Source organism: Aedes albopictus, chromosome 2 (genome assembly GCF_035046485.1).
Source record: "Aedes albopictus strain Foshan chromosome 2, AalbF5, whole genome shotgun sequence".
NCBI lineage: Eukaryota > Metazoa > Arthropoda > Insecta > Diptera > Culicidae > Aedes > Aedes albopictus.
Genome location: NC_085137.1, coordinates 403,572,412 through 403,586,935, shown reverse-complemented (window position 1 = coordinate 403,586,935; position 14,524 = coordinate 403,572,412). Strand labels below are relative to the sequence as shown.

At 41.0% G+C, this 14,524-nt stretch overlaps 2 protein-coding genes across 3 annotated transcripts; one reads left to right on the top strand and one right to left on the bottom strand.

Moving 5' to 3' along the window:
• Window positions 1-1,333: 1,333 nt before the first annotated feature.
• On the top strand, window positions 1,334-2,347 carry LOC109407944 (small ribosomal subunit protein eS24-like). The gene is made up of 2 exons (XM_019681141.3): window positions 1,334-1,484; window positions 1,812-2,347. The coding sequence occupies exon 2, from the start codon at window positions 1,822-1,824 to the stop codon at window positions 2,212-2,214; it is 393 nt and encodes a 130-aa protein (XP_019536686.1). The 5' UTR covers window positions 1,334-1,484; window positions 1,812-1,821; the 3' UTR covers window positions 2,215-2,347.
• A 7,091-nt stretch (window positions 2,348-9,438) lies between these two features.
• LOC109413834 (uncharacterized) lies at window positions 9,439-11,552 on the bottom strand. 2 transcript variants are annotated; one of them, XM_029860898.2, is made up of 4 exons: window positions 11,278-11,552; window positions 10,032-11,219; window positions 9,680-9,916; window positions 9,439-9,615 (listed from the first exon to the last, which is right to left on the bottom strand). In XM_029860898.2, exons 1-4 carry the CDS (start codon window positions 11,305-11,307, stop codon window positions 9,454-9,456), a joined length of 1,617 nt encoding a protein of 538 aa, XP_029716758.2. In that variant the 5' UTR covers window positions 11,308-11,552; the 3' UTR covers window positions 9,439-9,453. The 2 variants fall into 2 exon arrangements, with proteins under 2 accessions (XP_029716758.2, XP_062704939.1); XM_062848955.1 differs by having other exon boundaries at window positions 10,032-11,552.
• Window positions 11,553-14,524: the final 2,972 nt, after the last annotated feature.

Here is a 14,524-nt window from a genome sequence, read left to right as displayed (position 1 = left end):
AATTCTTGGAATGCGGTGAGATAGGTATAGTATCTACCCGTGTACAAAATTTCAAGTCAATCGGTTCAAAATAGACCGAGTTACAGTGGAAAACAGACGAAAATAACAGACGAAGAAAACCACCGCCCAAGTAGCGCGATACCCTATTAGTTTTGCTCTAAATGTAAAACAAATTGAAAAAAAAAATTACTTTTTACTTCCAACCTAAACATGATTAAAAAAAAAACCATGCGTACGCCCCTTGTGCCGCTGTCACTTCACCCAACTAGCGAATCGAATTCGTTGGTTGGGTGGAAGTTGTGGCTCAACGAGCGGGTTCCGACTGTAACTCTTTTTAGCAATGATCGACGAAATTTGTCGAAAGACATCCCCAAAACTGCAATATTCATTCAGCACATGAAACACTTTGCAGTTTGACATTGATGCCAGATCACACTTTGGCATAAAAAAGAGAAATTCTGAGGAACTGTGAGGAATTCTGAGCAACACCTCGAACACAGATTTGCTCTCGTTTGATCTGTCCTGCCCCTAGGGGCAAGACACTGTGCAAACGAGAGCAACTCTGAGATATTCTGAATTACTCAGGTTATCAATGATCGACGAAGCTTGTTGAAAGACATCCCCAAAACAGCAATTTTCATTCAGCACATGCAACACTCTACAGTTTGACATTGGTACCAGGTCACACTTTGGTATATGGGTGATCGGGATCGCAAGAAATTTCTTGGCCTATCTCGATGCGTGGAAAATTCAGGCAAGGAATCGCTCAAGAAATAATAAAGCGTCGCTTTATTCCGGATCCTAGTACGGAGCTGAAACGAAACGTTAAATCAAATGGGGCTTGCTGTGTTAAATTTCTCACGGAAAAATAATGCACTGAACGAAAATTACTTGAGCGATTCCGTTTGAAGTGCATACCTCGCAATAAATGGGAGAAAATCTGAGGAACTGTGAAGAATTCTAAACAACATTCCGAACACAGATTTGCTCTCGCTAGATCCTAGGGCCTAGCCTAGGTGTTATTTTTTGTAAACAGTGCCCGCAGTTGGAGAAGAAAAGAAGAAGCAATCCAGAGGAAAAAGAGGACCTTGGATAAGTCCATTTGGTAAAGTGTCTTTAATAAAATATAATAATAATATTAATAAAAATAACATGCTGTCAGTTGGCGTGTGATGTCATCGTGGATAAGTTCATAAAACTATTGATTTCGACTCGGATTTCGACGTCCATTCAAACGGCTCATTTGAATTTCGTTATGCGCTGTAAACTGCGGTGTTATCGAACCTGAATGACACCCCTCCTGAAAAACTTTCCAGATGCAATCAAACGCACGCAACCGTCAGTTGTCAACACGCAAAGCTGCCAACATTCCGGCGCGAAAGAACTGTCATCGAGCTAACATGCCTTCCCCGAAGGATCTTTCTTTTCGCTAAAGTGCGTTCGCTAAGACGTGTTGAGGTTTTACCTTCAGTCTGTTAAAAAAGGTAGTTTTTCGTTCGAATTCGTGGTTTAATTATGTGCAATGGATAGATCCAAGTGTCGGGCTAATGAGAAGTTATGATTTGAGTGTGGAATTAACGGGATAATCCGGAAAATGGATCTGGAAACATTCACTTTCCCGAGGCCGATTGCGAACAGGAAGAGTGAGGTTATGGCTTCCTGCTGCTGCTCCACAGTGTCAAATCGGATTTGTTTACAAGTGAATGTTTCGTGTGGTTCATTGTTTTTCCGGCGTTAAATCGGACTTGGATTGCGGAAGGATGTACTTGCATCAGCTGGAGATTAATTGTTATTGTTTTCTCTGGTTTTAGGTGCGCCAAAATGTCGACCGCTACAATCCGTACCCGCCGGTTCATGACCAACCGTCTGCTGTGCCGTAAACAGATGATCTGCGATGTCCTGCATCCGGGTCTGGCTTCGGTCCCCAAGAAGGAAATCCGTGACAAGCTGGCGGCCATGTACAAGACCACCCCCGATGTGGTGTTCGTGTTCGGATTCCGGACCAACTTTGGCGGTGGCAAGTCGACCGGCTTTGCGTTGATCTACGACACCCTGGACTTTGCCAAGAAGTTCGAACCCAAGCACCGGCTGGGCCGTCACGGACTGTACGAGAAGAAGAAGATGACCCGCAAGCAGCGCAAGGAACGCAAGAACCGTATGAAGAAGGTGCGCGGTACCAAGAAGGCCAAGGTCGGACAGGCCGTCAAGAAGTAAGCAAGCGGGTCAGATCCTTATTCTGGTCGCTGTTGTGCTTTGTGGGGCCCTGGTTCCGGGTTTTTCACTCCGGTGGGAGCTGTTTATTCCATCGAAGGGAAAGAAAATATAACTTTATGGTTTAATATAAGTACCTAAGCACGAGTTCCTTGTTAATCATAGATGTTGATATCACAGCACTCGGCCTCGGTAAGTATTCAAAACTGGAGCAACATTTGTTCAGGGTGGAAACGTCAAAATGCATAAGGGCGCCGTTATAGTTACGCGTGGGAGTGCGCGTGTGCGAAGCCGCAAAGAAGAATATCAATAATAGCAAATCCACGGAAATCCTATGGACGCGCACTCTCACTCTCACTTTGAAGCGGCACTATGTCATCGCCGTAAGGTTCATTTTACAAATATCAAATATCCTTGGCTAGAGTAAACTACTTTGGATGTTGATAGTTTCGGGTTTTGCGAATATCATTTTTTCTAGGCTGCTGTACACAAGATGTTAAAGAATTACATTTTTGGTCGTCCAGGCGTTTTGCAATCCTCGATGTGTGTGTTCGATGCTTGCTCCTCTTAGAAAACTTTTCGTCAAGTGGAAAATTCTTCACTAGGTATTATGTGTGCTGTAGTGCTGTCCGTTAGTCAGTGCTAGTCGTGCTAGTTCAGTTGGTGCAACCTCTAGTCACTGTAGTGTGTATCGATAATATTCAATAAATCCTAGAGCTGTGTATTGTACTCTGAGGTTATTTGGGTGAGTGCCCGCATAATCACGAACTGTTAATGCAGCGTTTCTTATACTGTTGATGACTATTAGCTATTGTTAATTAACCGTTTCTCAGACTACCCGAGCTAACAGTAAGATAACCATTCCATGTACAGATTTGCCAGTTTGACAAATGGTAATCCTCCAAATAACAGTATGTGGAATAGGCGATTAAGATAGGTTACAATAAAAAATCGCTCATTTTCTCGAACAAATTTTTCGCAAAACAGTAAAGCATATGGTCAATATACTATCCAGTTTTTCAAACAATTCATAGCATAGCAAATGGTTAGAGAACAGTTTAACCATTAATTTGAAAGAAACACTTGTAATGTATGTAAAACTAGTGACTTATAGTTCTCCATAGTAGAATAACTGTATACGGATTAGTGCTCATATAGTATGTACTGTTCATTTGTATTTGTACCAGAATACCGTAAATAAGGAACAAATTAAATAATAATTAATAAAACAATGATATTTATTATTAATAATCGTGTGCCTATATAAAATGTGTCGTTCTGCTTCTCCAACTCCGCCGTAGTTCGTTGCATACCCGGTGTCAGCAGGCTTCACTGTTCAACCGTAGTAAAACCAAAATTTTCCTGCTAATAGCTAAATTCCCAAGTAGATTTCTCACTGATGCCCTCATGGCTCGTTGCTGAACCGTCCGCATGATACGCGATACAGACGGCAGAAGTTCCAAATGAAAGGGAAGTTGGTCACCGGAGTGATGCCGTATAGGTACCACGACCAGCTGTAGGCCCCCAATGAGGACGACTATAAACGCCTCCTGGTGAAAACCGTTTCCATCTATGAAGAGAAATGATTTACTGTAAGTTTTTAGTTTGGTGAACGAATCTTTTTTCCATTGAATGAAATACTTACCGCTACCAACACGTTAACTACTGCTGGTCCAATGCAGCGATTACTTGCGGCAGATATTTACCAAACGTTTTCAGAACAAATTTTCATTTTTTACATTTTTCAGCTCTCAATTTTTTCCCTTTGTTTTGAAAGTTTGCAGCCTTCAGCCGACTTTCATTGATTCACAAATACTAATGCGTGCAACTGTTTGTTATATTGTTCAACATTAGTAACTTACAGTTTTAACGCATGTGTGTCAGTGTGTTGCACAAAACAAGCACAAACAGTTTGACATATGGTGATTAAATATTGCCACCATTATTTGCCAGTTTCCATCTCCACAATATTCAACATCTGCACAGTATAATATAATGTCACCAATGGGGCACGTTCGGTGTAGTACTAGATTTGTAGTAATGAGCTGAATTTTAGTATGGTGAGAAGGTCAATTCTCCGTTTCTGCAATGAAATGGTGCAAAAAGCGTGGGTATTATGATTCCTTGCCTAATTTGATGCTGTTTGAGCAAAACTTTGGATAACTATGTTGTTTATGTTGCAAGAAATGGAGAAAACAACAACATTGTTGCCCAAAGTTTTGCTCAAACAGCATCAAATTAGGCAAGGAATCATAATACCCACGCTTTTTGCACCATTTCATTGCAGAAACGGAGAATTGACCTTCTCACCATACTAAAATTCAGCTCATTACTACAAATCTAGTACTTCACCGATCTGTCCTATTGGTATGGATTGCATAGACTGTGATTTATAGTTGAATGCGTAGAACCTCACAATCTTTGACATAATAGCAACAATTTGTTATACATTAACAACAACAGATACAAGAAATTTACTGTTTGGAGATTAAGACAAACTGTATTTCTCTATGCGGGTGGTTTGCTAGGACCAGTAGTAGTTGAAATAGAATTGCATATTGAGTCGTCACTAGCCTTTTCACCACCAAACTGCCTATTAACTTCTTCCTTTTGGATAGAAAACTCTAACCTGATTGCAGGAACGGCTTTTCAGTGAGCCTCTTTAATCTCTGCTAAACCACGTTGGTATTCATCTTCTATTCATTGCTCCTCGTCTTCATAATACTTTCTCGATTCTATAACATTCACCAGAAAACTATTTCCCAGAAATCCATTCCCCAGAAAAGCTTAATATACTCTGCTAAAAAGTATAGTTCAATACACATACAGTACAATGTTTATCTTAATGGTATGTATAGGCAAGGATTTTAACATTATAGTGTTTTACGCGCAAATATCTATTTCTTATACGGTATATGTATGTAACAAAGTAAGGCAATTGACCGTGCGGCTCGGGTCGTGATGGATGCATGAGTGCAGTGTGTGTGGGGTGCGCTACCCTGTGGGTGCAGTTGAGTACGGGTTGGAGTGGAAAGAGACCCTTCTCTACCCTAGATCGGTTTCGGTTGTACGGGCGGGGTACATAGTGTTTGTTTTATTTGTGACGTGTTGTGCGTGATTTGCGGCCCGAGCTGCGTGGTTACTTGGGAAGTATTGTACTCTGCAATCTAGATTTTTGGTTTTAATATGAAGCTATGGCTGGGCTGTGCCTCGGATTTGTTGGGCGCAGGTCAGGAGAGCTGATGGCGGTTTGTGCTGGAGGGTTTGCTCGATTGGTTATTCACTGGTGGTGGCCAGTCGATCGACTGTTCGCGCAGCCTGTCATTTGATTCTTGGGGTTTGTGCTCTCGAGGTTCGGGGCGTTGCTTCATTGTATCTTCGCTTTAATACTAATATTCATAGGCGCCAACTTGTGACGTAGTTGGGGGGGCGAAGCTTTCAAAAATTGGACAACATTCAAGTTTTTTCAGCTTAATGCACTAGTTTTCACTAGAATATGCCTAAATAAGCTGAACTGCGTTGGTATTTTCCATATTTGATTGGTTTTGAGAGGCCTCGCCCCCCCAACTACGTCACAAGTTGGCGCGTATGCTAATATTCCTTGTTTACAAACATTATCATAAGCAAACATGTGACGTTACATGCCTTACTATATCATTCTTTGTGGCTCTAAATTATACCCCTCAATTTATTTGCTTATAATGTTTTTACAGTTGCCAAAATTTGTAAATTTTACAATCTACTTGTATATTCACTAACATAAGTACATATATTTGTAACGCATTACGTGTAACGCGTAACGCACTATGTGTTTCGTGTAGAATGTCATAGATAACTAGCAGCCCACACAAAAATTTATAAAAATATGTCATACAAGATGGATTGTTTGTTAAAACTTAGATCTAAACATTAATGGCACGAATTGACCTCGGCTTTTTTTCTGCACCGGTGATTCAGCATGGTCAATATGGAGTGAAAACTGTAGGCACCCATATTGGTACTTCAACTTTCACGATTTCTGTGGCCCAAACCGATGAATGAAAACATTTAAAATTTTGACCACAACATTTCCTATATTTACAGACGCTGCAGTGAAATTTTTATGAAGCTACTTAAATTTTTCACTGAAATACGGATTTTTGAAAAAAATATGTCCAAAAATGGATTTTTCATACAAATTTTTATAACTCAAAATATATAATTTATATCAATTTGAAATTTTGTCCATACATGATCAATATATTGATGATGAAGTGGTAAAATTTTCAGCCAAAAATATTGATAATTGCCAAAGTTGCAGCAGATTGAACATGACGGATTTTGGGAGAAAAATTCAGCTCGGCTTTTTTTTTTTGCTACTGAGTGTAGGTTAACTTTTTGAGAGATTTTTGACCAAGGGTACCATAATATATATCTCAGCCGTCTGCCAACCGATTTGGGTTCTCTAAGCACCAAATGAAAGCTACAATATCCCTGTAAAACGCCCTGAAATTTTATTTCGATTCGACATTTGATTACTGAGATATCTTACGAAGAGTATTTCAATAAAATCTTTTTTTATTATTATATTCACTTGTTATCTTGCATGAGTGTCTGACCAGTCTATGGGAAATTATTTTCAATAAATAATGCTGACCTCACACAAAGTGTATACTAGCAGGTTATTGTTTTCAACAAAATTATAAATAACAAATTTCAAATAAAGTCAACTTTCGCTCGTTGCACTAAGCTCTTAGCCCAGTTAGTGAAAGACTTTCACTAGGTGGGCTGAGTTTTGAGCTGTCAAATAATCTTTAACAATAGAGATTCAGGGCTACCAACCTTGACAAATCGTGCTTCACGTCAAAAAGTGACGTTTGACTTCGTTTTAACTGGGCTATAGCCCACCTAACGGGCGCCCACTTAAAACGTAGCCCACCTAAACGTAGCCCAACGACCGAAAGTTGACTGTACACAGGAATTCTATGAAAACTAACAAGATGTTAAATGGAAGCTTTGAATTTATATTTTGGGAAAAAATGCAAGAACCGGACAGCCAAAATAACTAGCTAATGCCAAAACTGATTAACTTAGTAGATATATCATTTTTGTCCTTTCTACACCATAACCATGAATACCAAGTACTACGGAGCTAATTTAATCGACTGATCAAGAGATATTAGACAAAGTGTATCTCGCTGATTTTCTTACTCTTTTGTTAATCGATTCAAGATCTTTTGGCAGTTAACAAAAGATACAATTTTCCAGAATATGTAAACTATTCATAAACATTCCATACAAGATTCTAGGAGAATTCTGGCATTTCTGGTAGTTTAGTCCTTGGTCCATGATGCTATTTTGGAAATCAATCCACTAGATGCCAAATCCACAATATTTTCTAGAACTTTTGGTCAATTAGACAAAATAAATATGTTAAATACAAATAATACAACAATAATTTTAATAAGTGTAAGAAGGGTTCTGTTCACCATAGGTGGATTAAATCGGGTTTTTACTGATGTTGTTCAGTGTATAAGATGTTAATGGACCAGTTTATTTATGACCGGTTTATATTACAAAGATTATTCTGTCGAAAACTACTCGGAAAGACTCAATTGACCACGTTCTTCGGCGTAAATGGTTGGAGGGATCCATCCCAATGGCTGTTCCTAATTATTCGCTTCAAAGGCCCTTCATGCTGAGGGTGACGGGTTCGATTCCCGGTCGGTCCAGGATCTTTTCGTAAAGGAAATTTCCTTGGCTTCCTTGGGCATAGAGTATCTTCGTGCCTGCCACACGATATACGCATGCAAAATGGTCATTGGCAGAGGAAGCTCTCAGTTAAAAACTGTGGAAGTGCTCATAGAACACTAGCTGAGAAGCAGGCTTTGTCCCAATGAGGACGTTACGCCAAGAAGAGAGAGAGAGAGCCCTTCATTCATGCGGTATCAGAAGGGCTTTTATCATTATTCCAATACTATGGAGTAGAAAAAGTGAACATATAAGCAGTTTTAATGGCAACCATTCTTATTACAACTCAAAAATATTTTTAATGAAGAAGGAAAAAAAGTATCATTGTTTTCCTTTCGGCATTCAAAAACCCAACAATGTTCCTTCTTTTTAGATAATATTATTCTTAGAAATAAGGCAATTTGCTTCTTTAACGATGTTGAGAAAATTCGATATTCTGAATCTGCATGTCAAATTGAGCTGAAATCCAAATTTTCATGAATTTTGAGGCCCGGGAACCTATTTAAAAATCAATTTGAAGTTTGTATGGGAGCAATTTGTCGTATCACCCCTCGTCACAGTTTGTACTGGGCGGAGCTGTCAAACAGTTGCCCAGCTGTCAGAAGGTGATTTCAAAAAATCTCTTTGAAATTGATTTTAGGTAGGGTATTGGTTCCCTTATTAAGCATGTGGCTCGCATTTTCATTCTATGGAAAACAAAGGAATGAAACGCTGTTTGTTTTGTTTCTTATTTTTGTATTTTTTTGTTAGAAATGAGCACCCATGAAAACAAAAAGAACGGAATCAATCGGTGCCGTAATCGCTTGTTTTCGAATAGGATGAATATGGGAGCGTGAGATTACTGATGGAACACATACCCTACCAAAATAAGGTTCTAAAAATCTGAAAAAAATCATAGTGGCTCAGAAAAAGGTGCTCTTTCGTATAAAATAGAAAAATCAATATATTTTTCAAAATCTCTACGAGGGGCAACCCTCCTCCCTTGAAGCGTGACGTACTTTATGGATACCCCCTCCTCGGCTTTGGACTGACTTGCGCTCTCATTGCCGCACCAAATGCTGCAAAATGGTAACGAAAAATGAAATAAAAAAAGGGTATTAATACTGTAACTTGTTGAAATCATATATTCAAAATGTATGTTGATAATTTAAAAAAAAAGTCATCTATTTGTATGGCATATGAATATAGTTCTACTATACGGCTCATCAGCTGATATAATATGAAATAACATTGTTCTTTTGGTGTTTGTTGGAGGATGCAATGGCGTTAGTTGCTTTAACGTTGAACAATTCGTCATTGAAATCATCGTCATCATCAAATATTTGAAAGCAGTTTTTTCGTTCAAAACAAAAGTTTTTGCTATGAAAATATATTCACTGTACTCCACATGAGGAATAGAATGCAGTGAATATATTTTCATGGTCCTTGTTTTGATTTACAGCGAGAAAACTGCTTTTTATTTTCCGAAAAATGATGACGGATGCTTGAGCCTTAATTTACCAACTTACCACATCACCAGATCGCCGCAATACGTGGCAGTGGTCGTGAAACGTCCATCAGCTGCTTGATCTTCCTCACAGTTTCTATCATACTGGCACTCCTGCCGCACCGCTCCAAGCTCAAGCTCCGCAAGTTGGGATTCAACAGAAAATCCAATATGTTTGACACATCAATCTGAGAATAGTAATTTTGAATATGTAGAAGGAAAGTTTTAAAAAAGATGAAACAGTAAGTGTACCATAAGAAATCCATTTAGGTGGATTTCCGATGCCCAAAGCAATGGCGCCCAATCAAAACCAATCAAATGGCTTCGCTCCATAAGCAAATGCGCACTATCAAAGCAGTCCAATGAGAGGTATTCCAGTTGGCGTAGATTTCCGATGTAACGCAAACCCACATCAGTAACCGGATATTCCAAGAATAGCTGTACATTGAGCTTCAACCCCCGTAAGTTGGGCATTGTGGTGCATATTACCTGAAAGAATAAAAATTGAGGCTTAAGTACAATGCATATGATCGCATTTTAGTCCCATATTTACACATCGATTAAATCCTCAAAAAGAAAAAAAAAAAAGAAATGACAAACTTACCCGTAGGCACTCATCATTCAACGCCTCATCTTCGGTGATGTAAAGTTCCGTAATGTAAGGAACACTTTCCGCCAAAACGCAGTAGAACAAAAAACCGCTGGTGCATCGATCAATTGCCAGCTTCTCCAAGGACGGAGAGCAAGGCACCGCATTTTGCACATCGGATTCGATATACGCACACAGTTCCAATTCCCTCAAACCGATCAAGCCATGTAGCCCGTCCATGGGTATTTCTTGGGTACCAGTGATGGTCAACCACTCGACGGTAGCAGCGCTACGATAGACACCTTGCCGGAAGAACTCATCATCGTCGATATTGGTAACGGTTAGACGGACAAGTGATTTAGCGTTTTCGAAGAACCGGCCCGGGTCTGGCGTTGTTGTGCAGGGTGTGAAGTTTAGGGAGAGGGTTTTTACTTCCGGAAACGCAAGTTGTAAGAAATCTTTCACAAATATGGGCCAAACGGTACAGGACAATACCTGTAACTGCGTTGAAAAACTACGAATAATTCGGTAATCCGAAAAACAAGCGTAATAGCCACATGACAGAGATATCTCTGTTATTGCTTTCGCCTTCCGGGCGATTGCGTCAAAGAACTTTCGTCGGGCAGTTCGATCACCTTTTGAGCGGTTGTCGCTAAACGTGAGACTTGTGAGGTTTGGCATCTCTGAAATTTCCTTTAATCCCTCTTCGGAAATAAACTCCATTCGATCAACGATCCAATCCTCAGACTTCATTATGTGCCAACTAGTAAAACGGATCATCAAAGTCTCCAACGAACTGGGCCCATCGCTCCGGGGCAAGAATGCCAGCAAGCTTTTGTCCATAAACGGCCCAAAGGTCAAATTCATATACTCCAACATCCCTTCATATTGACGGACCACTTGCAGGCACTTGCGCAACAACACGTACGGATCAGTTCCATAGCGAACTCGCTTAGCATGCGCACTTTCCAGCTGCCGTGAACTGTCCGTCCAGTTAAAGTCCGACCGCACCAACATCACCCCGTAGATGTGCAGCTGCCGATAGCTGCGGGTGAAAGTGATGTTCATAAATTTCCGGATGCATCCCTCGCTAGAGAGATCGATACTCAGATACAGGAAGTTAGCAATCAACTCATTCCAGCGCTTGCAGGTACGGGTGAATTTTTTCTTATCCTCAACCTGCTGGAAAATCATGAGAAGGATCTGAAGACAAGGAACGGTCAGAAACACGGTTACAAACATCCGAGAAGATGTAGCTTACCTCGTTCGGAAGATCGTTGATTGTGGTCATTTTTGGGATATTGATTCAAACTTCGCTTAATTTCACACGGATATTATATTTGACGAGGTATAAATAGTCCGATAGATTCGATCAATTTCTTTCATTTTCTGCTTGGCTCCGGCCAAGACTTCTGTTTTGGCATTTCTGGCAGACTGTTGTTTGTTCCGAACCGATCCTTGCGCCAATGCACACGGGCCAGAATTCAATCGGTCCGCGAGTGCACCGATGAACTGAATTCATTGCGGTCCGAGAATTTTGACACTACAGCGGGGTCGTTCCCAATCAGAATAGACGAGTGCACCAATGAACTGAATTCATCGCGGTCCGAGAATTTTGACACTACAGCGGGGTCGTTCCCAATAAGAATTGTTCAATTCTGATTGGAAATCTTTCACTTCTGATTGGAACCGACCCCGCTCTAGTGTCAAAATTGTCGGACCGCGATGAATTCAGTTCATCGGTGCACTCGTCTATAGACGAGTGCACCGATGAACTGAATTCATCGCGATCCGAGAATTTTGACACTACAGCGGGGTCGTTCCCAATCAGAATTGTTCAATTCTGATTGGAAATCTTTCACTTCTGATTGGAAGCGACCCCGCTCTAGTGTCAAAATTCTCGGACCGCGATGAATTCTGTTCATCGGTGCACTCGTCTATAGTCTATTTTACGAAACGACAACAGTGTTGATATTGATATTAACACTCACGGGCTTGGGCGCAACCTCCTGTCAAATTTTCATTCATGAAATGAGCGATCAGCTGATCCGAAACGTCTCGTAAAATGGCTCATTGTTCAGTTCTGATTAGAAATCTTTCACTTCTGATTGGACCTGGATAGACGAGTGCACCAATGAACTGAACTCATCGCGGTCCGAGAATTTTGACACTACAGCGGGGTCGTTCCCAATCAGAATTGTTCAATTCTGATTGGAAATCTTTCACTTCTGATTGGAACCGACCCCGCTCTAGTGTCAAAATTGTCGGACCGCGATGAATTCAGTTCATCGGTGCACTCGTCTATTGGAAGCGACCCCGCACTAGTGTCAAAATTCTCGGACCGCGATGAATTCAGTTCATCGGTGCACTCGTCTATGGACTTATCCACCGATGAACCGAATTCATCGCGGTCCGAGAATTTTGACACTAGAGCGGGGTCTGTTCCAATCAGAATCGTCCAATTCTGATTGGAACAGCCCCACTCTAGTGTCAAAATTCTCGGACCGCGATGAATTCGGTTCATCGGTGGATAAGTCCATAGACGAGTGCACCGATGAACTGAATTCATCGCGGTCCGAGAATTTTGACACTAGAGCGGGGTCGCTTCCAATCAGAAGTGGAAGATTTCCAATCAGAATTGAACAATTCTGATTGGGAACGACCCCGCTGTAGTGTCAAAATTCTCGGACCGCGATGAATTCAGTTCATCGGTGCACTCGTCTATAGAATTCTGCAAGGTGACGTCACGAATGAACGTTCGGTTCATTCTCGTTCGTCCCTTCCTTTTCCCTCTCACGCGAATTTTGACATTTTCCGGTGGTTTGTTTTGATTCCCATTCGTTGCCGTTCTTTTCTCTCTCGGAGAGAAAATTGAGGTTAAATTTCGATGCAAAACTCTATAGGGCACTGCGTGAAATTCTCTCCTTCTCTTTCACTCTTACAGAAGTTTTGTAAACAACAAGGCCAAGAAACGTCAAAATCCCATACTAAATCAAAACAATGCAGAGCCCTATAAGACAAACGAGAACTACTCACTCGCCACTATCGCTGTTTGACGCAAATTTGAGTATGTAATTCCACGGAAGACCGGGATTGGGTCAAAACAACTTAAATTTGGGTTCATTTGTAGTTCCGTGTTGATAGACGAGTGCACCGATGAACTGAATTCATCGCGGTCCGAGAATTTTGACACTAGCGGGGTCGTTCCCAATCAGAATTGTTCAATAATTATTCTGATTGGAAATCTTTCACTTCTGATTGGAAGCGACCCCGCTGTAGTGTCAAAATTCTCGGACCGCGATGAATTCATTTCATCGGTGCATTCGTCTACTGTCAAAATTCTCGAACCGCGATGAATTCGGTTCATCGGTGGATAAGTCCATACCTAGAATAGACGAGTGCACCGATGAACTGAATTCATCGCGGTCCGAGAATTTTGACACTACAGCGGGGTCGTTCCCAATCAGAATTGTTCAATTCTGATTGGAAATCTTTCACTTCTGATTGGAAGCGACCCCGCTCTAGTGTCAAAATTCTCGGACCGCGATGAATTCAGTTCATCGGTGCACTCGACTATTCTGCAAGGTGACGTCACGAATGAACGTTCGGTTCATTCTCGTTCGTCCCATCCTTTTCCCTCTCACGCGAATTTTGACATTTTCCGGTGGTTTGTTTTGATTCCCATTCGTTGCCGTTCTTTTCTCTCTCGGAGAGAAAATTGAGGTTAAATTTCGGTGCAAAATTCTATCCACTTATCCGCGAGCGGCAATAGGGCACCGCACTGTTTTGATTTTGTATGGGATTTTGAAGTTTCGTGGCCTTGTTGTTTACAAGATTTCTGTTAGAGTGAAAGAGAAGGAGAGAATTTCATGCAGTTCCCTATGGCGGCGGCGGGCACTAATAACCAGTTCGAATTTTGACGTTTCTTGGGGATCGAAATCGGTTGGCGCCAACAAACTGTGGGGGAAGGGGTGAGGAGGAGAATGAAATTGTTTTGACTTTCCCCCAACAAACGTCAACATCCGAACCGGTTGGATATGCCCACCGCCGCCATTGAGTTGTCCAAAAAATGTCTCACGAAACCTAATGCAAGCCTATCCATATACGTTAGAACAAAAGATGTTTACAAAGTTCTTACAGATAGATTAACACGGGAATTCTGAACACAAACCACTACCACACAGGAATTTGGATTGGTCAATTACCGCTCGCGGATAAGTGGATAGAAACATGTTTGTTTACAAAATGTTGTTGTGGCCTTTTCAATAGGCCTTTTCATGTGATAGATCCGTGCATGCATTTGTTTACAAAGCTTGAACAACAGCTGCTAACAAGAACGTGTCATCTTCATAGAAGAACTGTCAAACGCCCGAACAATCAGCTGATTTAAGACGTCAAATGAAAAGGCCCATTGTTGGTCTTGAGGTCTCAGGTCTTGAGTTGAGAAGCAGGAGTTAATTGAATTATGGCATCTAAACAATCATTTTATTTGCTTTTTATTTTTCTTG